Source organism: Myxine glutinosa, chromosome 7 (genome assembly GCF_964187855.1).
Source record: "Myxine glutinosa chromosome 7, kmMyxGlut1.1, whole genome shotgun sequence".
Taxonomy (NCBI): Eukaryota; Metazoa; Chordata; class Myxini; order Myxiniformes; family Myxinidae; genus Myxine; species Myxine glutinosa.
In genome coordinates, this window is record NC_136267.1 from 18,410,488 (window position 1) to 18,436,437 (window position 25,950).

Sequence of the window (25,950 nt, forward strand, 5' to 3'; positions counted from 1 at the left end):
GAACGGGGCCGTGCCGCTGCCAACCAAGGTCGAGGCCATCACCACGTTCCCGCGTCCCCACACCATAAAGGTCCTGCAGGAATTCCTGGGAATGGTGAATTTTTATCACCGCTTCGTGCCCCGCGCTGCTCAGCTCATGCGGCCCCTCTACGAAGCCCTCCGGGGCAAGCCGGCCAAGCACGACATCGCCTGGTCCGCAGCAATGGATGCGGCCTTCCAAGGCTCAAAGCGGGCCCTCGCCGACGCAACACTGCTCGCTCACCCGGTGCTCAACGCTCCCATCGCCCTCACCACGGATGCCTCCGACTACGCGGTGGGCGCCGTACATGAGCAATGGGTGAACGGGGTTTGGCAGCCACTCGCTTTTTTCAGCCGGCAGCTCCGGCCGAACGAGCTCAAATACAGCACGTTTGACCGGGAGCTCCTCGGTCTACACTTGGCCGTCCGCCATTTCCGCCACCTCCTGGAGGGCCGACCTTTCACGGCGTTCGTCGACCACAAGCCGTTGGTTTATGCCATGGCCAAGGTCACGGAGCCATGGTCGGCCCGCCAACAGCGCCACCTCTCCGCCGTGTCGGAGTTTACCACGGACATCCGGCACGTCGCCGGCAAAAACAACGCCGTGGCCGACTGTCTTTCCCGGGCCAGCGCGAACGCGGTCCACCTGGGCGTGGATTTTGCGCTTATGGCGGCGGACCAAACCACCGACACCACGGTGCAAGCCCTCCGGGCGGCGGACACGGGCCTCCGCCTGGCCGACATCCCCTGCGCGGACACTGTCCTGCTCTGCGACGTCTCCCAAGGCCAGCCTCGCCCCATCGTGCCCGTCGCCTGGCAACGCCGCATCTTCGCCTCCCTCCACGGCCTTTCCCACCCGGGCCGGAAAGCTTCCCAGAAGCTGGTGTCGGCGCATTTCGTCTGGCACGGCCTTCGTCGGGACGTCCGCGATTGGACCAGCACCTGCACGGCCTGCCAATGGGCCAAGGTCCACCGACACACCCAGGCCCCGCTGGCACCTTTCACCGTGCCCGAACGACGTTTCGACCACGTCAACGTGGATCTGGTGGGCCCCCTCCCCCCGTCACGGGGGTTCACACACCTGCTCACCATGGTGGACAGGACCACCAGGTGGCCGGAGGCCGTTCCCCTCGTCTCCACCACCACCGCCGACGTGGCGCAGGCTTTCATCGCCACCTGGGTCGCCCGCTTCGGCGCACCGGCGGACATCTCGTCAGACCGCGGTCCACAGTTCACCTCCGAGCTGTGGGGCGCGGTCGCCCGCAACCTGGGGGTCAAGCTCCACCGTACTACGGCCTACCACCCCCAAGCAAACGGGTTGTGCGAGCGATTCCACCGCTCCATGAAGGCCGCGCTCATGGCCGGCCTTCAAGACGTCGGGTGGGCCGACCGGCTGCCGTGGGTCCTTTTGGGCCTTCGCACGGCCCCCAAGGAGGACCTCCAGGCATCCAACGCCGAGCTTGTCTATGGCCAGGTGCTACGCGTCCCGGGCGAATTTGTGCCCGACGCTACCAGTCCCTGGTCCGCAGCTCACCAGCGCTCGGACCTCCAGGAGGCCGCCCGACGGTTTGCCCCCGTGCCGACATCCCACCACGGTGACCCCCAGTCCTACGTCCCCCCAGCACTCCGCACAGCGGAGTATGTTTTTGTGCGTCACGACGCACATCGGTGGCGACTCCAGCCGCCGTACGACGGGCCCTTCCGGGTGCTGCGACGGGACGACAAGTCGTTCGTCATCGACATCGGCGGCAGGTCGGACCTGATTGCTGTGGACCGCCTCAAGCCGGCGCACGTGGACGTCGACCACCCACCACGGGTGGCCCTTCCGCCGCGGCGAGGCCGCCCCCCGTCCACGGTGCCCCCCACTCGACCGCCCACCACCTCACCGGACCCCCTCCCACGACCCGCCAGGGGTCGCTTCGGCCGGGTCATCAGGACCCCCCTCAAATTGACCCTGCCGGTGCAAGTCGATTCTGGGGGGACGTGTGTAGCGGCTGCCGCTGAGTTTTCACAATCGCCTTGCACCTATCAAGGACGCGGAGCGATCACCATGCCGGGCTCGTCCAGGACGCCCGGGCAGGCCCGCGCTCAACTTGCCAGGCCTCAGTCGGGACGCCCGGGCAGGCTCGCCCTCAACTTGCCAGGCCGCAGCCAGGACGCTGTGCCACGCCCCCTGGCGCCGGGCCTGGGCAAACCCCCTGGCGGAATAGATATATATTGCTGACAGATAAACGGGTTTTCAGAGTGCCTGAGTGTTTGATTTCATTAAAGCAACTCGGATGAATTCTAGCTTTTTGTCGCGTCCATTCTTCCGATCGACGTGGGAGCCCCGGCTCCTTCAATGTGATGGTTACATCAGTTGTGTGGAACCGGAAGTGCTTGCTCGCGTTTTGGAGTATGAAGGTGGAGTTCCGGGTCGGGGGGCAGGCGGTGTGTGTACGGGGTCGTTCGATATGAACCTGATTCCGGGTGCTGCAATAAATGATTGTTCTCTTTGACATCGCCCCGTGATCTATTCTACATCAGAACCTTACAATTCTGGCGTTCAAAATGTCGATGTGCCAAGATTTAAACTGTTCCAATCGTCGAGAAGTTTCCCGACAGAACTCGTCTTTTTATCCATCCCTGACGCACGAAAAGGTCGTCAACGATCAACGTGTTTTGTGGTTTAAATATCTCGGAACAACCAAATTAAACATCAAAACGTGTGTTCATTCAAAATATCGTGTTGTTTACGAAGATCATTTCGAGCCGTGAACGTTCGTATTTGGGAACGAACTACCTGGGAAACAAAGCTCGGAAATTGCTGAAACACGACCCCGTCCCGACATTTACCGGGGGAATGTCATCCATGTTGATTTGAAGCCACGCCCAAGCCAGGCCCAGACTGTCACGTGTTGATTTGAAGCCACGCCCAGACTGTCACGTGTTGGTTTGAAGCCACGCCCAAGCCAGGCCCAGTGTCACGTGTGGATTTGAAGCCACGCCCAAGCCAGGCCCAGAGTGTCACGTGTTGATTGGAAGCCACGCCCAAGCCAGACCCAGTGTCACGTGTTGATTGGAAGCCACGCCCAAGCCAGGCCCAGAGTGTCACGTGTTGATTGGAAGCCACGCCCAAGCCAGGCCCAAAGTGTCATGTGTTGATTTGAATCAAAAAACGCTTCGACATGATGCCACTCTGTGCTGACATCATTTTCAACACAAATATGTACAAGGAGGAATCGGTGAAAGCAATGGAAAGGATGCACAGAGGGTGGGTAGACAAGTTACTTGTACAGGGCGAAAACACCAAAAACCAGCAGATCGGAAATAGTTATTGACAAATGACGACAACAAAGAACAACTTGTGCAAGTCACATGTGATTCTTGGGGCAATGGTTCTACAGAACGACTACAAGGCCCAAAGGACATGCTTATCTGTGAAGGTTACGGATCCAGGTTCACATCTGAGGATGGGAAAACAACAATTAGGAAAAACAGGTTGAAGTTCCAACATCGACACAAGAAGAGACTAACACAAGGATTATATGGTATTGCCTGTTTGCAGAGAAGCATGGTTACAAGAACATACAAGTGAGAAGTCCAGAATATGATATATTTTTCATCATCCTGCGCCACATGAACAAACCTGAAGGTATTACAATTTTGTTTGATACTGGTACAGGAAACAATCAGAACCGATTCAACACGACGGAATTTGCACAGGCCGACACACAGGAAAACCGGGCAGTGCTTCAAACTCTCCATGCATACGGTGATTGTGACACAACTAGCGCATTTGAGGGGAAAGGGAAAGTCAAGCCCATCAAAACTCTGGAGACGATGCCAAGGATTGCACCAGCTCTTGGAAGACTGGGGAATTCATGGAACATGCCACAAGACCTGATAACTGAGCTTGAAGAGGTCGCATGTGCAGTGTATAGCAAAACAAGGTTGGGAGAAGGGGACAATTTGAGACTGTTCAAGATCAGGGAGAACCCTTGAACGCAATGCTCAATGTTGGCATGGAAACCTTGACACCTTACAGGAAATGCTTGGAAGAACACCTCAAAAACATGTGTGTTTGTGGTTTATAATATTCTAGGAACGGTACCCACCCTACGGGCGGGGCTTCAATTGGGAGGCCCAAATGAAAAGGTAAAATATCAGAAATTGAAAGCTTTTTTATTTTAAACAATTTATATAAACATCCGTGAAATCATATCACACACAAATCATCAAAATCTAAACAATATTTGTAGAATTTCAATAAAAGTCACATCACTGTTCATATCGGTAAATATTATTCCATCGTGTTTGGAAAAACTGAAAAATTGGGAAAATTAAAAAAAAAATTGGAAAACAGTATAGCAGATTTTACTCCAGGGGATCCCAGGATTACCCACCCAAAATTTCGTTGCGATCGGTTCAGCCGTTTTTTCGGTACCTGGGAACGGCCAGACGGACGGACAGATGGACAGACATTTGGTGAATTGTAGTAAGATTACAAGCCCGGCTACGCCGCTGTTAGACTTTTCGTCTTGTTTAATTAAGCATTAATTACCAAATTACAAAATGAAAATGGTTTCAATACCTTATTTGATAATTGTTCTTTGTAATACAATGTATAGCTTGTATTGTTCTCTATAATACAATTCATAGTTTGTATTGATATTAATAACACAATGTATAGCTTGTAATGTTCTATATAATACAATTTATAGTTTGTATAGATATTAATAACACAATGTATAGCTTGTATTGTTCTATATAATACAATTTATAGTTTGTATTGATATTAATAACACAATGTATAGCTTGTAATGTTCTATATAATACAATTTATAGTTTGTATTGATATTAATAACACAATGTATAGCTTGTATTGTTCTATATAATACAATTCATAGTTTGTATTGATATTAATAACACAATGCATAGCTTGTATTGTTCTATATAATACAATTCATAGTTTGTGTTGATATTAATAACACAATGTATAGCTTGTATTGTTCTATATAATGCAATTTATAGTTTGTATTGATATTAATAACACAATGTATAGCTTGTATTGTTCCATATAATGCAATTTATAGTTTGTATTGATATTAATAACACAATGTATAGCTTGTATTGTTCTATATAATGCAATTTATAGTTTGTATTGATATTAATAACACAATGTATAGCTTGTATTGTTCTATATAATGCAATTTATAGTTTGTATTGATATTAATAGCACAATGTACAGCTTGTATTGTTCCAAATCGTACAATGTTGGTTTGTGGATGTGCATTTGACCTTAAATTGTTTTCCATCTGCACGCTGCAACCCACAAACATGTCCTTTATTATTACAAAAAGAAATAATACCTGAAAACAATCAACAATTTCACAACGAAAGAGCAAATAGAGCTCAAGCATAATTCCCACAAGTTTCATATCAAACTAGAACGGCACTCGCTAGAGCGCATACCTCCGCCAGGCTGAACAGTTTACTTTTTGTATCCCAATGATAGACCGGGTGTGGATTCGGACCTGAACCCAAATCTAATCTGCTTGTTCTCGTTACCGAATCAACTCGTCCACCATGTTTAGTCATAACTCGTCCATAACTTTTAAAAATATCCTGCGAAGTATCGTTTTTGGCCCCATCTCTCAATGGTGAAGAATCACTTTAAAAATTGTACTGTTCAAATCCAGATCTTCACCAAAATCGAATCATTTCATCCTCGTCACATACGCCACCTCTCTGCCAAATTTCGTCCGAATACATCCACAACTCTTTTAGATATTTTGTTCACAGACAGACAGACATATAAACAAACAAACAAACAAACAAACAGACAGACAGACAGGGGTGAAAACATAACCTCCATCCATCTTCACGGGCGGAGGTGAGAAGTATCATGTTTGTGTTGATGTTTTAACAACTACTTCCTGAACATTTATAAAAACAAATGTCTTCTCATTAAAAAAACACTCACATATGGAGAGATGGAAAAACATTGATGACTTTGTGATCACATCTTAAAGATGTTTCTACAAACATTCTTCACGATAACGTTTAGCAAGGAAAACAACCATGGTGAATGGGAAGAGAGCGAGAACATTGATGGTGATTGCTGCAATGAGAGCAGGTCCGCATCCGGAGAATGGTGATGGGTCGTTGGTCTCTTCCACCGTTGTGGATCCGTTTTGGTTTCCTATAATCAGAAAACCCATCAGGATAACAATCATGGAAGATGCGGTCACTAAACCAAGGATAAACTGCACTAAATGGTAAATCATTGGTAATAATAAAACACCATACCTGTTCAACTTTTTACCAAATAAACAATTATTACCTGATATTATTCATCTTAGAAAAAATATTGTTCACTCCCAAAATACTTCGCTATCAGGACTTCTCATTTTAAACAAGAAAAAGAGCAATCAGAGATTGCAAACCCTCGCCAGGATGTATTTTCAGTGGTTTTTAAGGCTTTAGTGTGAAACAAATATGGCGGCCAAACCACGTGACCGATGACGTCATCATTATTTGTTTTCAAAACTAATTTCTTCCTTGATGCTCAAGAAATTTCATCTTGATTGGATGAAGTTTTGTACTTGTCGAATTATGACGTCATAATGGAAGCACCGATGACATCATCATCAACATATTTTATTCCCCATGGAGAGTTCTTTACAATGAGCCGTGTCTCAATTTTTTCTATTCAGCACTTTCGGAGATATGGAGGTGCAATTTTTTTCGGTTTTTCCAAGATGGCGGCCGAACCACGTGACCTATGACGTCATAATTATCATCAAAATAATTCTACAGGTGGAGTTGCCCTCTGGTGAAAATTTCCTGTCAATCGGACCAAGTGTTGCAGATAAAATCATATTTATTCTGTGCAGACAGACAGACAGACAAACAAACAAACAAACGGACTCAAATGCAAAACCCGCTCCTCTGGCGAGGGTAACTAGGAAAAGGAAATTATAAGAGAGAGAGAAGGTGTTGCCACTTTCAGGGTAATTATGAACAAAGATGGTTTCTTATAATGAAGAACCTTAATAGAGCATGATCACTGGGTGGTAATGATCAGCGAGTTCCATCTTACCAGGTGTGAATGAAAGTACAGAGAGGACCTGCTGTGTCCATGTTCCATCCTCTCCGGGACCAATCAGGCACCAGTATCTCTCGAGTTCATCCCTCGTTACACCAAATGGAGGCAGCAAGCAGTGGGAGCTTTCTGGACAGGAATCCTGTCCAGGTTCCAGCATTCCATGGTTTTTCTGTTCACTCTTCCCCAGACAGGAGGTAAGGATGTCTGCCTGTGTTCCGGCCACTGCGATCACCTGGTCGTGGCCTTCAGTACTTCGAAACATCCACAGCAGTGAGAACTTGTTACTGTTTGGCTTTTGTATCTCACAAGAGAGGAGAGGAATTCCCCTGAGAGGGTTGGGAACTACAATGGGAAACAAGGAAATTACAATCGTTATTTCCACCAATAACATCTTTCCCAAAATGCTTTGAAAAACGGCATCAAATCCCCGAATGAGAATCCACAAAACGCACCGGTTGGTTTCTTCGGTTCTCTGTCATCCAAAGGGTCACATGACCTGGGAATCTGAAATTAAATAATAGAGAGGGAGCAACAACACCCAGATGTGGTGAAGTGATGGAAAATACAAGTTATTGATATTGTAAAAGGCAAACAAGAATTAGTACATGAAACAGATTCGGTTTCTCCTCTCCCTCTCCCATCTGTCCTTCTCCAGCACCACCGGTTGAACTGTTTACAAAATCCGCACCCTCTCCAAACCGAATGTTTACATTGCTCTGAGGATGTGCACTGCCTATAGAAAGTCTACACCCCCTTTCTAATTTTTCATCTCTTGTTGCCTCTCAGCCTGGAATGAAAATGCATTAAATCAGACCTTTTCCTCCTTCATTTACACATCGTACCCCAGAACTTCCAAGTCAAAAACGAATTCCACAAATTTCAGAAAATTAATTAAAAATGCAAAATTAGAATATCTTGGTTGGACAAGTGTCCACCCCCCCCCCCCCCCCCCTTATAATAGCAATTGTAAATTATCTGAGATGTAACAAATCAACTTCAAAATCACACACCAAGTTAATTACCTTCCACCTGTGTTAAATTGCAGTGATTCTGATTATTTCAGAATAAAATCCGCTGTTCCTGTAGGTTTCCTTTGCTGGGTTGTGCATTTTACAGGCCAGTTTTTGTTGTGGTGAGCAGGGGGCAAGGGAGGGGTGCTTTGGTGTCCACCTTGATCACCTTGAGAGCTTTGTTGTGTTTGTCCTGCGTGTTTTTCTTTATTTTCCTGTCTTGTCTGCATGTTATTTTCCTTTCTTGACCTTCTTTGTGCTGCGTATTTTTATTTATTTTCCCGTCTTGTCTGCATGTTATTTTCCTTTCTTGACCTTGTTTGTCCGTGTTTTTCTTTATTTTCCTGTCTTGTCTGCATGTTATTTTCCTTTCTTGACCTTGTTTGTCCTGCGTGTTTTTCTTTATTTTCCCGACTTGTCTGCATGTTATTTTCCTTTCTTGACCTTGTTTGTCCTGCGTATTTTTATTTATTTTCCCGTCTTGTCTGCATGCTATTTTCCTTTCTTGACCTTGTTTGTCCTGTGTGTTTTTCATTATTTTCCCGACTTGTCTGCATGTTATTTTCCTTTCTTGACCTTGTTTGTCCTGTGTATTTTTATTTATTTTCCCGTCTTGTCTGCATGCTATTTTCCTTTCTTGACCTTGTTTGTCCTGTGTGTTTTTCTTTATTTTCCTGTCTTGTCTGCATGTTATTTTCCTTTCTTGACCTTGTTTGTCCTGCGTGTTTTTCTTTATTTTCCAGTCTTGTCTGCATGTGATTTTCCTTGCTTGACCTTGTTTGTCCTGCGTGTTTTTCTTTATTTCCCCGTCTTGTCTGCATGTTATTTTTCTTTCTTGACGTTGTTTGTCCTGCGTGTTTTTCTTTATTTTCCCGTCTTGTCTGCATGTTATTTTCCTTTCTTGACCTTGTTTGTCCTGTGTGTTTTTCATTATTTTCCTGTCTTGTCTGCATGTTATTTTCCTTTCTTGACCTTGTTTGTCCTGCGTGTTTTTTATTTATTTTCCCATCTTGTCTGCATGTTATTTTCCTTTCTTGACCTTGTTTGTCCTGTGTGTTTTTCATTATTTTCCTGTCTTGTCTGCATGTTATTTTCCTTTCTTGACCTTGTTTGTCCTGCGTGTTTTTCTTTATTTTCCTGTCTTGTCTGCATGTGATTTTCCTTGCTTGACCTTGTTTGTCCTGCGTGTTTTTCTTTATTTCCCCGTCTTGTCTGCATGTTATTTTCCTTTCTTGACCTTGTTTGTCCTGCGTGTTTTTCTTTATTTTCCTGTCTTGTCTGCATGTTATTTTCCTTTCTTGACCTTATATGTCCTACGTTTTCGTTTGTCTCTCCTTTCCTGCTTTTCCCTGGCCTTCCTCCTGTTTGGCGCCTCACCCTCCAGACAGGTAGGTAGCCCCGCGCCTCCATCTCCCCCACCCGTCATTCCCAGTGTTGTCCCCTGCTCCTCCATAGGACTCCGGCATGGCGAGCAGGCGTCATAACTGTCTCAGGTTCAAATATATAAAGGAGGGACCCGTTCTGCCAGGTGAGGTATTTGGTCGGACGGTTTTGTTGGAAGCGCGGGAGTTCAAGGCTGAGGAGTTTTATTGCCTCATCTCCTTGGCCCGTGGGCTTGATGTGTCTTTCCAGTCTTCTGGAAGACATGTCGAGTTTTGGGTGAGGTGAACTGCTGCTTGGTCAGCTGGGTCTCTGGATCAGGAGACTGATCAGAGAGGCCACCAGGAGGCCAATGGCAACTTGGAAAGAGCTACAGGCCTTTATAGCAAAGGCTATTCACTGTGTGTATGTGACAACAATATTCCAAGCACTCCACAAGTCTGGCCTGTATGGTAGGGGGGCAAGAAGGAAGCCATTACTCAAAAAAGCCCACCTTGAGTCCTGTTTGAGGTATGCAAAAAACAACTCCAGAGATTCTGAAGCCAAGTGGCAAAACATGTTGTCGTCTGACGAAACCAAGATGGAACTTTTTGTCCGAAATGGAAAATGTTACGTTTGGCACAAACACAACACAGCACACCCAAAGAACACCATCCTTCTGTCTCCACTATCAATCTCATCTCCGCTAATTTGTTTGCCAGCTCTTCTTCCAATCTTTGCTGGTCTTCATCATCCTCACCTTCCTCTTCACCTCTCTGTTCCCCTCCGTCCTTCTGCCTGTTGTCATGTGCCATTCTCGTTTTCATCACCTCCAACTGTGTCGGTGTTTTCACCCTGTTTCCCCCCCCCCCCCCCCCCTCCACATTATAGTGATTCTGTGTCTCCTCCCCCTCTGTCTCACCTCGCCTTTCCTGGGTCCCCAGTGACGCTTCGCATTCCAAACCCTTGCTTCGTCACGAAGCCCTTCCCTGCGATCCATTGTGGTCTCTTTTCCACCATCACTCAGTCTAGCCTGACGAGTGTTCGGCTCCCATCCTGTTCTGGCCTTCACTGCCATCTCTTTTATTTTATTTTAATTTAGGAATGTATTTGCTGTTAACGCAACTCTTTCTAATTTGTTGGATGTTGCCGTCTCTGCTCTGGTGGTCAATCTGGTCTTCAGCTGGTCCATGAATCTAGCTCCCCTACCGGCCAACCGTCACTGTTCTTGTCTTGAATAGACTTTTTTTTTTTTTCTTTTTTTTTTTTTTTTGTTGTTGTTGTTGTTGTTGTATACAAGATCGAGGCTCGTGAGAGAGCGAACATTAATCACACAGAAAGACAAACAGACACATAAAACAAATAACATCGGGAGCGGTAGACAAGATGGGGAGAGAGGGGGAAGGACACAAACACAACATTTGAGAGCAGGGACCGAGAGACATGGAGACATCGAGAGATCTGTGGGAGGGAGAGGGCTTTGGGGGGGAGGCATGTGAAGGGGGGGAGGCATGTGAAGGGGGGGAGGCATGTGAAGGGGGGGGGGTGGGAGAGGTATAAACATATGGACACTGCCAGGATTTCCAGGAAATAAGTTGGAATTTCAAACAAGGTGGATCTGGGGTGAATTAGTGGGGGTAGAAAAGATCAAGGTTATGGATGGGGGAAGATAAGAGATGGTGGTGAACAGCTGTTTTAAAGACCTGGAGGGAGGAGAGGGATTGAAGGGAGTGTGGGAGTTTGTTCCACAGGCGGGAGAAAAGAGGAATGAAAGAGTGAAGGTGAGCAGAGAGCCGAGATTTCGGCAGTTTAACCATCAGAGGGTTGCTGGCAGATCTTGTGCGACCTGTAGGAATATTTGGGGGACAGAGCACAGAGAGAGCTGGGGGAGCAAGGCCGGAGAGGAGTCGGTAGAAGACAGAAAGACCACCTACCTTACAGTCGTAAATGGCATCCTTCTCCTCCATGTTCCAACATTCGTTTTTTAGGTTCTTTGGTCGAGCTCCATCTTTTTTTTTAAGACAGGAAGCCTATTGGCTGGGTCCAAATACCTGTCCCCTTGTGAGTTGGTCTTCTCAGGAGAGGTGGTGCAGGCTTCTTTATTTTGAGCGAGTATTCTGGCTGCTCGGTGCGGCCGCAGAGACTAAGTACAAGGGGCTGTGTCCCATAATTCCTTTTATTCTACTTTATTTCCAACACACGTTTCGTTTGTCGAAAAGTGTTCCCTTCCCCACCTGCTCCAAGGTGCGTCGGTGACAATGTTTCACCTGCCCGGTTTCGTTGAAGACTTTTCCCTTCCCCTGCCCTTCATCGGTTCATCGGGAGAAGCTCCTCACCTTGGGAGTTATGATCGTTCGAGGATGCACGCAGCACGTCCGATACACGATCAACCTCAAGGTCTTTCGGAGTTGCAGGTCTCCAAGGTGTGTGTGTGTGTGTGTGTGTGTGTGTGTGTGTGTGTGTGTGTGTGTGTGTGTGTGTGTGTGTGTGTGTGTGTGTGTGTGTCAGTTCCATTACGAAAAAAAAATTAAAAATAACAAAAAAGTAATTCCGATCTTTGTACAGTGATTCATTCATTTTCTAAATTCACTTCATTCATGACGGTGGAGAGGATTGAGAAACACGTGATCTTGGGAGAGGAAGTTAAAAGATCGAGATTCCATTTGTTATTTGTGGAATAATGTAAGATTACCTGGGGATAGAGGGTTTTAGGATCGTTTCTATAAATCCAACACGAACAGGTAAATGTTTGTTCGAGTCCGGAGAATGTTTCGGCGATTTTGATGTTCTCGAGTAACCAGCTGGAATGATATCCACTCCCATCGTGCCGGATTGTTACATTTTCCAGGTTCCCCAGGTGAAGGGACCGCACAGTGAAAAGATCTACCTGTAGAAACACGTGTACAGCAGGTAACATCTCACCTGGTCGGGCATTAACATGTTTATTAATATTCTATCTACCTTGTTAAAGTGTGTGTGAATAATTACCTGACCCGCTTCAAAAGGAATGTCATATGTTGAATGATTAAGATGATGAGATCTCAAACACTTCAATCCTCCACAGATCGTGATATAAACGTTGGCACCTGTGCCAGCCCAATAAGCATTTACTGTTTTGATGTAAATCTTGTAATCCTTCGCTTCCTGGGGGGAATCTGATGGAAATCGCACATCGTTAATATCCCGGATGTTAAACATGGTGTTCAATGTAATTTTTACTTTAATAAACAATCAGGACGAGCTTACTATGGATAACCAGCTTACAATGTATAACAAGCTTACTATGTATAACCAGCTTACTATGTATAACCAGCTTACTATGTATAACTAGCTTACTATGTATAACGAGCTTACTATGTATAACCAGCTTACTATGTATAACCAGCTTACTATGTATAACGAGCTTACTATGTATAATGAGCTTACTATGTATGACGACCTTACTATGTATAACGAGCTTACTGAAGGAACTGCGCTCCAACGCGAGTCGAAAGAATTGACGCGACCAAAGACGGAATTCGTCCGAGTTGCTTTATTGAAACAAAACAGCTCAGGTATTCTGACAAGCCCGTTTATCGGGCAACAATATATATACACATTTATGTCGGGAAGTTTGCCCGGGAAAAGCTATACCGGGCATGCCCGGGTATCAAGGGCGAGCCTTGGAAAGGCGAGTCTGGACCTGCCCGGGCGTGTTTGGCTGCGGCCTGACAAGTCGAGGCTGGGCGTGCCCGGGCGCTCTGGGCGAGCACTTGAAAGGCGATAGCGGGCATGCCCGGACGCTCTGGGCGAGCCCTGAAAAGGCGATAGCGGGCATGCCCGGACGCTCTGGGCGAGCCCTGGAAAGGCGATAGCGGGCATGCCCGGACGCTCTGGGCGAGCCCTGGAAAGGCGATAGCGGGCATGCCCGGACGCTCTGGGCGAGCCCTGGAAAGGCGAGAGCGGGCATGCCCGGGAAAGACGAGACCGGGCGTGCCCGGGAGGTTCGGGCGTGCCCGGGAACAGTGAGTCCGGGCATGCCCGGGAGAGGCGCGTCTGGCCGTGTTCTGGCCGGTGCAAGGCGATTATGTACATCCAGCGGTAACCGCTACACACGCCCCTCCAGAATCGACCTGCACCGGCAGGGTCAATTTAAGGGGGGTCCGGATGACCCAGCCGAAGCGACCCCTGGAGGGTCGTGGGGAGGGGTCTGACGTGGTGGTGGGTGGTCGAGCGGGGGGAACTGTGGACGGGGGGCGGCCTCGCCGCGGAGGAAGGGCCAACCGTGGTGGTCGGTCGACGTCCATGTGCGCCGGTTTGAGGCGGTCCACAGAAATCCGGTCCGGCCGGCCGCCGAAGTCGACGATGAAAGACTTGTCGCCCCATCGCAGGACCCGGAAGGGCCCGTCGTACGGCGGCCGGAGTGGCCCCCGGTGCACGTCATGACGCACAAAGACGTACTCCGCTGTGCGAAGCGCCGGGGGGACGTAGGACTGGGGGCCACCGTGGCGGGACGTCGGCACGGGGGCAAATCGTCGGGCGGCCTCCTGGAGGTCCGAGCGCTGGCGAGCGGCGGACCAGGGACTGGTAGCATCAGGCACGAATTCGCCCGGGACGCGGAGTGGCTGGCCGTAGACGAGCTCGGCGGCGGATGCCTGGAGGTCTTCCTTGGGGGCCGTGCGAAGGCCCAAAAGGACCCACGGCAGCCGGTCGGCCCAACCGTCGTCCTGAAGGCCGGCCATGAGTGCGGCCTTCATGGAGCGGTGAAACCGCTCGCACAACCCATTGGCTTGGGGGTGGTAGGCCGTGGTGCGGTGCAGCGTGACCCCCAACGAACGGGCGACCGCACCCCAAAGCTCAGACGTGAACTGTGGGCCGCGGTCGGACGAGATGTCCGCTGGTGCGCCGAAGCGCGCGACCCAGGTGGCGATGAACGCCTGCGCCACGTCGGCGGTGGTGGTGGAGGTGAGGGGCACAGCCTCCGGCCACCTGGTGGTCCTGTCCACCATGGTGAGTAGGTGGGTGAACCCCCGCGAGGGGGGCAGGGGACCCACCAGGTCCACGTGGACGTGGTCAAAACGCCGTTCAGGCACGGCGAAAGGTGCCAGCGGGGCCTGGGTGTGGCGGTGGACCTTGGCTCGCTGGCAGGCCGTGCAGGCGTTGGCCCAGTCGCGGATGTTTCGTCGAAGGCCGTGCCAGACGAAACGCGCTGACACCAGCTTCTGAGAAGCTTTCCGGCCCGGGTGAGAAAGGCCGTGGATGGAGGCGAAGATGCGGCGCTGCCAGGAAACGGGCACGATGGGGCGAGGCTGGCCCTGGGAGACGTCGCAGAGCAGGACGGTGCCCGCGCAGGGGATGTCGGCCAGGCGGAGGCCCGTGTCCGCCACGCGGAGTGCCTGCACCGAGGTGTCAGTGGTCTGGTCGGCCGCCATGAGCGTGAAGTCCACGCCGAGGTGGACCGCGTTCGCGCTGGCCCGCGAAAGGCAGTCGGCCACGGCGTTGTCTTTGCCGGCGACGTGCTGGATGTCCGTGGTGAACTCCGACACGGCGGAGAGGTGGCGCTGCTGGCGGGCCGACCACGGCTCCGTGACCTTAGCCATTGCGTAGACCAACGGCTTGTGGTCGACGAAAGCCGTGAACGGGCGGCCCTCCAGGAGGTGTCGGAAATGGCGAACGGCCAGGAATAGCCCGAGCAGCTCGCGGTCGAACATGCTGTAGTTTAACTCGTTCGGCCGGAGTTGCCGGCTGAAAAAAGCGAGTGGCTGCCAAACCCCGTCCACCCATTGCTCATGGACGGCGCCCACCGCGTAGTTGGAGGCGTCCGTAGTGAGGGCGATGGGCGCGTTGAGCACCGGGTGAGCCAGCAGCGTTGCGTCGGCGAGGGCCCGTTTGGCACTGGCAAAGGCCGCGTCCATGGCCGCGGACCAAACAATGTCATGCTTGGCCGGCTTGCCCCGGAGGGCCTCGTAAAGGGGCCGCATGAGCTGAGCAGCGCGGGGCACGAATCGGTGATAAAAATTCACCATGCCGAGGAACTCTTGGAGGGCCTTGATGGAACGGGGATGCGGGAACGTGGTGATGGCCTCGACCTTGGTCGGCAGCGGCACGGCCCCGGTCTTGGTGATGCGGTGGCCCAAAAAGTCAATGGTCGTCGCGCCGAAGTGGCATTTGACCGGGTTGACAATTAAGCCGTGCTCGCTGAGGCGACCGAACAGTGTTCGGAGGTGGAGGAGGTGCTGGCGACGTGGTGGCGACGTGCTGGCGACGAGGATGTCGTCCAGATAGACGAAAAGAAACGGCAGGTCACGCAGCACGCCGTCCATCAAGCGCTGGAACGCCTGGGCCGCGTTCTTGAGGCCAAACGGCATCCGCAAAAATTCGAACAGGCCGAACGGCATGATGACGGCCATCTTCGGGACGTCGGCCACCCGGACAGGTACCTGGTGGTAGCCCCGTATCAGGTCAATTTTCGAAAAGATGACCCGTCCCGCCAAACGGGTGGAAAAGTCCTGAATATGCAGGATCGGGTACCTGTCGGGGGTGGTAGCGTCATTGAGACGGCGGTAGTCGCCACACGGGCGCCATCCACCCCCCGGCTTTGGCACGATGTGCAGTGGCGAGGCCCACGCGCTATCGGAGCGCCGCACGATGCCGAGGTGCTCCAACGCGTCGAATTCGGTCTTTGCCACGGCGAGCTTGGCTGGGTCGGGGCGGCGGGCCCTGGCGTAGACCGGCGGGCCCGTAGTGGGTATGTGGTGCTCGATCCCGTGCCGCACCGCGACGGCCGAAAACGTCGGCCGCGTGAGGGCCGGGAATTCCACGAGCAGGCGAGCGAACTCGTTCGTTGCTGGGAGGGCGCATGCCAGTTCGGTCGGCGCGGAGCTGCTCATTGTGCACGCCAGGGAGCTGAAGGTCTCGGCGTGGACAAGGCGACGTCGTTTGACGTCGACCAGCAGCCCGTGCGCGCAGAGGAAGTCGGCGCCCAGCAAAGCCACGGGGACGCTGGCGGTAACAAAAGTCCATTGAAAGCGCTGGCTGCCGAAGCAGAGGGTGACGACGCGTGGGCCGAAAGTGCGTATGGCCGAGCCATTAGCAGCGACCAAAGAGGGGCCGCAAACTGCGTCCAGCCTGTCCTGCTCGGAGGCAGGTATGACGCTCAGTTGGGCGCCGGTGTCGCACAGGAAACGCCGTCCAGACGCTTTGTCCCGAATAAACAGCAAGTTGCCCGAGTGGCCGGCGCTCATGGCTGGGAATGAACGCCGGCCCGGCCGTTTCCCGACCTGCCGAAAGTGCACGGGGGCCGGCACTTCCGAGCCTTGTGTCCGAACCTGGCGTGGTAATAACACCACGCCCGGTCAGGTGGAGGCCCCGGCCGTCGTGTCGGAAGCGGGCGGTGTGGCGTGGCGGCCGCCAGTTGCACCGGCAGTTCGGCCTCCAACCGCGCAGGGCGCTCGGGCGTCGTGGGCGTCGCCTCGGACGGCGGCGGGCTCCAGGTAACCGCGCCGATGTGCTGGCCCGCCGAGGAGATCTTATCGGCTTCCCTGGCGAGGGCGCGGGAATCCGTGATCAACGTGCCAGCCAGGGCGAGGCGTACCGGGTTAGGCAGCTGACGGAGGAACAGCTCCCGGAACAGGAATGCCGGAGAGTGCTCGCCGAGCAACGAGAGCATATAGTCCATGCGCTCGGACGGGCGCGTATCGCCGAGCTCGGACAGGTCAAGCAGGCGCCGTGCGCGTGCTGCCGGTGAGAGGGCGAAAGCGCCGAGGAGGAGCGTCTTCAGCGCGTCGTATTTGTCAGCAGCCGGCGGGTGCTGGAGGAGGCTCAAGGCGCGGGCCGCGGTGGCGGAACCGAGCGCCGCCACAACATGGTGGAAGCGGGTGTCGTCCGCGGTGATGCCTCGCAGGGCGAACTGGGAGTCCGCCTGGGCGAACCAAACAGCCGCGTGAGCCTCCCAGAAGGTAGGCAGTTTAAGCGTTACTGCCGTATCCATGTCGGTAGGTCACCAATGAAGGAACTGCGCTCCAATGCGAGTCGAAAGAATTGACGCGACCAAAGACGGAATTCGTCCGAGTTGCTTTATTGAAACAAAACAGCTCAGGTATTCTGACAAGCCCGTTTATCGGGCAACAATATATATACACATTTATGTCGGGAAGTTTGCCCGGCAAAAGCTATACCGGGCATGCCCGGGTATCAAGGGCGAGCCTTGGAAAGGCGAGTCTGGACCTGCCCGGGCGTGTTTGGCTGCGGCCTGGCAAGTCGAGGCTGGGCGTGCCCGGGCGCTCTGGGCGAGCACTTGAAAGGCGATAGCGGGCATGCCCGGACGCTCTGGGCGAGCCCTGAAAAGGCGATAGCGGGCATGCCCGGACGCTCTGGGCGAGCCCTGGAAAGGCGATAGCGGGCATGCCCGGACGCTCTGGGCGAGCCCGGGAAAGACGAGACCGGGAGTGCCCGGGAGGTTCGGGCGTGCTCGGGAACAGTGAGTCCGGGCATGCCCGGGAGAGGCGCGTCTGGCCGTGTTCTGGCCGGTGCAAGGCGATTATGTACATCCAGCGGTAACCGCTACATTACTATGTATAACGAGCCTACTATGTATAACGAGCTTACTTTGTATGACCAGCTTACTATGTATAACGAGCTTACTATGTATAACGAGCTTACTATGTATAACGAGCTGACAACCTTACTACCGAAAGATGGTGCAACATAGAAACTGTGGGTAAACATCCAAACAACGTCCCAATACCAATACACCTCCTGGACCCACACACCAAGCATGTTTGGAACATGGTAAGTTCTATCACGTGAACCGGGTATTTATCATCCCCAAAGTAAATGGACATGTGATCGCCATATTGGTTTCCTTCATAAGGAAACCTGTTGTTCCGAAATGCTGCACCACATGGTGCCCTTTACCAGCACAAGGTGCCCTTCAGTTATATTAAATGGCAATTCTGATCATGTGTCACGCTTATTTACACCTTCATTCACCCATAAGCATAAACCACTCACAGCGATTCCTCTGGTATTGAAAAAGGTGGAAAAACATTAAAAATCTAACAAAATAAACATGTTTTTTGGGGGGATGCAATGTACCTGTACTATTTAGTAATTTTTTAATTACCATCGAGTATTTAATTTCAGTGAAATGTACTTTATTTAATTTCACGAAAGTGAATCCAATTGATCTGTTTCTCAATTAATAATTTATCCTGTAATTAGTTTCGCATATTCATGTTGAACAGGTTCGTATTTTAACCAAACACGATTTGAACCTGGATAATCTGGATACGCTGGATAACCTGGATACGCTGGATACCCTGGATACGCTGGATACCCTGGATACGCTGGATAACCTGGATACGCTGGATACCCTGGATACCCAGGATAACCTGGATACCCTGAATAACCTGGATACCCAGGATAACCTGGATACCCTGGATATGCTGGATAACCTGGATATGCTGGATAACCTGGATACGCTGGATACCCTGGATACCCAGGATACCCTGGATAATCTGGATACCCTGGATACCCAGGATAACCTGGATACCCTGAATAACCTGGATACCCAGGATAACCTGGATACCCTGGATACGCTGGATAACCTGGATACGCTGGATAACCTGGATACGCTGGATACCCTGGATACCCAGGATAACCTGGATACCCTGAATAACCTGGATACCCAGGATAACCTGGATACCCAGGATACTCTGGATACGCTGGATACGCTGGATACCCTGGATAATCTGGATACGCTGGATAACCTGGATAATCTGGATACGCTGGATAACCTGGATACCCAGGATACTCTGGATACCCTGGATACACTGGATACGCTGGATACCCTGGATAACCTGGATACGCTGGATACCCTGGATAACCTGGACACGTTGGATACCCTGTATAACCTGGATACCCTGGACACCTTGGATATCCTGAATAACCTGGATACCCTGGATAACCTGGACACATTGGATATCCTGAATAACCTGGATAACCTGGATACGCTGGATAACCTGGATGCGGTTTAAACTAGAGTCCCGATATTGTAGGAATCTCGAGTGTGAACTTAAGAATACCGAGGCCATGCTTCAGCCGAGACCACAAGGTGTGTATACCATCCCATCCATTACCATCGATGACACCACTCAAAGTTGTCGGTAAGTTCTGCTACCTTGGAGGTGTCCTCTCTCAAAATGCAATGATTGACGATGATGTAACGTGTGTTCTTTGGAAGATTGGCATATCACCTTTAGCATGGACGTGGCATTCACCTGGACACCAAGATCAGTGTCTATCGTGCCGTTTTCTTATCGACACTCCTGTACGGACGCTAATCTTGGACACCTTAATCATGACCATATCAAACATCTTGGTCAATTCCATATGCGAAGCCGACGCAAGCTTCTCGGCATCACCTGGCGAGGTAATGTACCGAACACCAAGACCGGATCCAATGAATTGAGTATTTCCTGATACAAGCCTAGCTTCGCTGGTCAGGACACCTCACACACATGGAAGACCATGGAATACCAAGAGCTCTTTCTTTGGACAACTTAAATTTGGTAAACGGTCACGTGGTGGACAAAAAGTGCGAGAGGCTGATTTGAAGGACATAGCGACGAGCAGATTGCGTGGAGGAGTTGATAATAAACTGCATATCTTCGAGATTATGACTGAAGAGTGCGCAGTCATCGAAAAGTAGATCATGGAGCAGCATTTCCGTGATTCTGGACTTGGCCTACAGATGCTGCAAATTAAAGGCACTTCCGTCGGTGCGAAACTGGATCATCAACACCCTCCTCTCCCCTCCCCTCCCCTTCCCCTCCCCTTCCCCTTCCCCTTCTCCTCCCCCTCCCCTTCTCCTCCCCCTCCCCTTCCCCTCCCCTTCCCCTGCCCCTCCCTGGGTGCAATAGTTGAAGGTATTATGAAACAGAGGAAAACACAATGCTTAAATAATAGGGGAACTAGGACACAGCCTTGCTTTGTGCGATTAGTAACAGGAAAGGAAGTAGGAGAGGGAGGGGGGAGTTGAGGGGAGAGGGAGGGGAAAGATAGACTACATATACATCCTTTGGGTGGTGGGGGGGGGGGGAGCTTTGAAAAGCCCCTCCGTTTTGGGGAAGGGAAGGGGGAAGGGAAGGACGAAAAAATTTCCCATGCAAATAGTGCTTCATAACCTCAGTGTTGCACAGGTAAAAAAGGTAATTGTAATACCCTCTGCCACCATCACCAGGTGGCACTACACGGTACACATTTACGCCCCTCTCCTGGTCCCCCACAGCCCCGGATGAGGCCACGGCCACATAGCCTATGTTACCCCCCTGCCAAAGTTGTATTTGTACCCCGAGTAAAGTATAAAAGTGTTTGTAGCTGGAGTACCTGGCGTTGCTCAAGCGAAAAAGAAACATTGACATATTTGAAATGAGAGAAAATATAATGAAAAAGCAATTACATCCAAATCAGAATCCATCACAAATTCATCATTTTACCTTTTTGTTGATTTTTTTCTGGTGAATGTGCCGTTCATCACGTTTCTGAGTTATGTATGATGACGTTCAGGAAGAAGAAGAAGCCTTCCCACCAACTTTGACAACTTCCGGAATAGTTTGATTATTTGTGTTCAAATGTTGTATAGTTTTAGGTGAAGATTTATTCATGTGAATGTGTACTTGTATATAACTGTCATTAATCAAAAAGGCTTTGGCACTACAGAGCGATTTTTAAAAAAATCCAAAAAACGCACTTTAAAATAAATAAATAAATGTTTTGCCAAAATACTCCCTGACACTCACTGATGAACCTCTGAAAGTTTGACCAAGATCCGTTCAGCCATCTGAGAAAAATGGCGACCCACACACAGACAGACACACAGACAAACAATGGCTCTCTTATATAGTAAATTACATCACAACAATACTTACTCCTCTTAAATGTTATACAGTTTGATTATTTCCTTTCTACGAACACACCTTACTTATTAGTCTCGCCTAAACGGGTTCCGAGACCATTGCAACGCCCCTGCTTGTCTATCTGTTTGTGTATGTCTGTGTCCACATCTTTATATTTTCACTTTTATTTTATTATTTTCTGTAAGTGCTTGTCCGATTGATACAAAACTTTAATCACAGAAGGGAATCACCATGGAGAATATTTTATTTATAACTCTAGGTCACATGGCATGACAGCCATATTGGATTCAAGGAAAAAATATTTGACATAATTTTCTCTGAAACGGCTCAACTAAAAAGATTGAAACTTGGTATGTCATCAACTCCCCATGTGGTATGCATGGTGATAACTATGACATAATTGGTGAAGTGGTATTACAGCCATTTTTTTTTTTTTGTGTACAAGATCGAGGCTCGTTTAAGAACTAGCATATCAAACATACTGTTGCGGATTTGGGGTATGGCACTCCCGTTACCAAGGGGGGGTTAATCCCCTTGTCTTTTACACTGGCCGTCTCCGATCCTGGAAACTATGACATCACTTCCGGTCGGTAGTAGCCAGGGTCATTGGTCAATGAAGTCCCAAATACCTGCGTACTAAGACCGGCCGTAAGCGAGGAGATAATTTCCACCCGAGCCGCAGCGTTAATGGATACGCCGAGCGAAGCGAGCTGCGACTCGGGCCGTTAACAAAAGACTAACCCGATTCTGAGCGGTTCTGATCGTGCCACAGTTACCCAATGGAGAAATCATGAAAGCGATCGGATGAGAGGAAACCAGAAGGTAAGGAAGAACAAATATAATTTATTACTACGCTGTACAATAAAAGAAGAAACGAAAGGGAAAGAATGTACAAGCAGAGGAGAAAAAGGACACAGGGCAAGCTTAAACAGTCTTAAATATCACGCCCAGGACAACACAAACTGACTTACACAAAAAGGTGGTGGTGGGAAGGAAGAGAAGGGTCCAGGCAGATGGCAGGGAAGGAAGGTCCGGCAGATGGCGCAGGCGTCGAGGTCCTGCTCCAGGTGCACGCTCCACTCCGGTCCACATTTTGGTTCGTGGCGAAACCCGGCAAGCAGCGCGATTATTATCGTCGTGGGAGCGGACCGACCCTCTCTCTCTCTCTCTTTGGTTTTGCTCATCTGCTCTTACCATCCACTGGGCTCATCTGGCTCTCTCGTTCTCCCGGGCACATCTCCGATCATCTCTCAAAGTAGTCCGCGGCCGCGCTTTTATTACATCATCGCGTATCAACCCGCGTGCGCCCTTGGGTCCACCCAACGGTGAACACGCCTCAGCCCGGATTGGTCGCGAGGGTTCATTGGTACCTCCCCTCGTGACGCGTTGATGGGGCCACGCCTATGTTCCTGGCACTCCACCCCCCTTCTTCTCCAACTTGACCGCGTGCGTAATGGCGTCTTGCTGTGGCTGGCAGAGTAGGGCAATATGATTTGGAGGGCAGATTACGCCGCAAAATGATTTGGAATGGGAATTTGAGAAGGGGCCTAGGTTATTTGATTAATACAACGCAGAGTCAAACTATTGGGAACAGATCCTTACCTGAAACACATACTAATGAGATAACTAAAGAAGATCCTCTGGTGTCCTATGTGTAGCTCGTGGCCTATCTAGGGTGCGATCTTTGACCTTTTGGGAAGATGGGGATATTTACAGGGAATTATTTACAAGGCTTATTATTTTACAAGTGAAGGTTCTAAAAACCGTAACAATACATTAGCACATAAAACGCAAAAAACATAAACGGACACAAAAAACAATAAAGGGAGGAGTCGACAAGATGTGGAGAGAGAGAGGGAAGCACACAAGCACAACAATAGAGGACAGGGACATCAGGAGATCTGTTCGAAGGGAGAGGGCTCGGGGATGGCAGGGGGAGGAGGGGGGAGAAGGGGGGGGGGGAGAAGGGAAGGGGTACACGGTACCAAACAAACTGACACTACAAGGAATTTCAGGAAGGAAGTCGAAGATTGAAAGATGTGGATTTGGGGTGTATTAACGGGGGTAGAAAAGATTAAGGTTTTGTATGGGGGATGGTGGGGAACAGCTGTTTTAAAGACCTGGAGGGAGGAGAGTCTTGTGGGAGTTTGTTCCAGAGGTGGAAAAAAAAGAGTAATAAAAGAGTGAAGGTGAGCAGAGAGTCTTGATTTTTGCAGTTTCACTGTAAGAGAGTTGCAGACAGATCTTGTGCGTCCTGCAGGAATATTTGGGGGACACAGCACAGAGAGAGCTGGGGGAGCTAGGCCGGAGAGGAGTCGGTAGAAGACAGAAAGACCACCAACCTGCCTGTGGTGAGTGAGTGAAAGACCCTCTTGGTGTCTACAGCGTGAAGCCGAGCTGGGTGTGAGGCAGGAGCTCCAGCCCAGAGTGGAGAGCAGTATTCCATTGAGCTGCGGATGAAAGCCTTGTATGTAGGGAGCTCAGGTGTGCCAAGGAAGGACTTCGCACGACGGAGGATGCTCAGTTGGCGACTGGCTTTGGAGGCCAGCTTGGAAATGCGGTTTTCCCAGGAAAGATCATGGCAGATAGTGAGACCCAAAAGCTTGAGTGACAGAACTTCTTGGAGAGGATTGTTGAGAAAGTAAATGGGAGGGTTGTCCAGACGGTCTTTTCGGAGAGACACAGTGAGTGTGAGATTTGTCAGGATTGAAAGACACGTTCCACTTGTTTAACCAGTCTGTGATTTTATCCAGGTCCGCAAAGAGTGAAGAGGCTGCTGCCTGCCGATCTGAGGGTTGAGATATGGAGTGGCAGACAGTGGCATCATCAGCAAAAGGATAGAGAGCATTTTCCAGAGAGTCGGAAAGATCATTGATGAAGATCAAAAAGAGCACAGGGCCCAGAACACTTCCTTGAGGAACTCCGGCCTGAACAGGAAGGGGATATCAGAGAATTGCATTCAGGGCCACACGTTGACTACGACGGGAAAGGAAGTCCGCAAGCCATGCGTGGAGATTTCCATGGATACCACAGGAGGAGAGTTTGGTGAGCAGAGCGGGGTGCCAGACCGTATCGAAGGCACGAGATATCAACATCAATCAGCCATAATTGTTTCAATTTAAATCCTCATCCGAATGGTCTGAAACTTCACATATCTCATTTACGACTCGATCCGAGTGAAGAACTAAATTAATATCATCGGTTACGTGATCTGGTGGCCATATTGGATTGAGAATAAAGACGTTCCTCGTCAGAACGGCTCAAACAGATCGATGCAAAACTTCACCCAGATGATCGACGAGCCAAGGTGAATATAGTTTGAATTATTTTCATATTCAACTTCGTTGTTTCAATTTAGCCTTTATGTGCACAACAGTGGATGTTAAATATCCCATAAATTAATCAATCATCAATAAAGCTACGGATAATGGAAATGTATGTGACAAAACAGGGTGCATGGATGATAAGATAGTATCGTGGTCAGATAACGATGGTACTGTATTTTTGTTCAGAATGAGCATGAAATGTGAGACTACACACGCTACCAAGTGTCGTTCTAGTTATTACAATTATTTTTAGGAATGAAATTGAATTACTTGGTTATAAATGACACTGTAAAAGTGTAAACCTCTCGACGAGCATTTGATGGGACAATTGGCAGGACAACCTAAGCTGGGGAAAAGATCTCAAGATCCTAATTTTGTTCAAATCTCAATATTCCTTAAAATGAACATCATCATGACTCAGAAATCCCAAATCTGTCATGTCATCAGCTACCATATCCATTCATATGTTTACCTTTCAGTGTATTCTTTGGTATACATTTGATTTCCCATGCCCTCCCTCCACATGAAACACGACGATAATCCCTGATAAAATATTTTTTGTCTCCAGATGTAAAATGTGAAATAAACCTCTAGATTTACCTGAGATGTGCAGGAGTAGAGCTGCTCCACATGAAGATGGAGTAACACCCTCTGCTGACTCTTCCTCTTGATCTCCTGAAGGACAGAATGATGATGTGGAATCACACTCCGTTACACTTCCTTGGGGAGGTTGATCCAGACATCTGTAGAGACCAGAATCTCTCTTTTCCACCTTAGAGATTTGAAGATCCCCGTTTGGTAAAATCTTATGACGGTTCATCTTCGTTTTTTGTTTTTGATCACAGTCGATATCGTAGCAATTGGTACGAGTACAGTTGATTTGTTGATCAACCACTCCATCCACATCTGCATCCCTCATCCACCAGACCCAGGTAGATCCCCGAGTCCCACAATCACACGGTAGGTTCGCACAGGTGTGCTCGTATACACTCAGCACGGTAATCCCGGGCTGCACCGAGCAGGTGGACTGTCCAAGGATCAACATCAAAACCAGCAGCGAGTCCCTCATCCCAGATCCGTTTACTAACACTGCAGCAGAATCACTGAACTCGAACCACAAAATTTATTTTACTTCTGCACCGTGATGTGTCCAACAGATGGTCATGATGTGTCCTAGTGCTTCAACATAACGTGATTAAATGAGGAAGTGTTCACCACACGTTGCAAACAGATTTCCTTTCTCATGAGAA

General features: G+C 49.7%; 1 protein-coding gene across 1 annotated transcript; it reads right to left on the reverse strand.

Moving 5' to 3' along the window:
- Nucleotides 1-4,166: 4,166 nt before the first annotated feature.
- On the reverse strand, nt 4,167-25,838 carry LOC137431024 (uncharacterized). The gene is made up of 6 exons (XM_078781328.1): nt 25,301-25,838; nt 12,466-12,632; nt 12,170-12,364; nt 7,561-7,612; nt 7,103-7,450; nt 4,167-6,202 (listed from the first exon to the last, which is right to left on the reverse strand). Exons 1-6 carry the CDS (start codon nt 25,767-25,769, stop codon nt 6,039-6,041), a joined length of 1,395 nt encoding a protein of 464 aa, XP_078637454.1. The 5' UTR covers nt 25,770-25,838; the 3' UTR covers nt 4,167-6,038.
- Between the last annotated feature and the right edge of the window lie 112 nt (nt 25,839-25,950).

Bases quoted from the DNA above. Each gene is read 5' to 3' on its own strand.
- LOC137431024 (XM_078781328.1), bottom strand. From the start codon at position 25,769: ATGAGGGACTCGCTGCTGGTTTTGATGTTGATCCTTGGACAGTCCACC. The intron at 12,365-12,465 runs GTAATTATTCAC...GTGTTTCTACAG, and splicing joins TTCCTTTTGAAGCGGGTCAG to GTAGATCTTTTCACTGTGCG. The intron at 7,613-12,169 runs GTAATCTTACAT...ATTTAATTTCAG, and splicing joins CTAAAACCCTCTATCCCCAG to ATTCCCAGGTCATGTGACCC.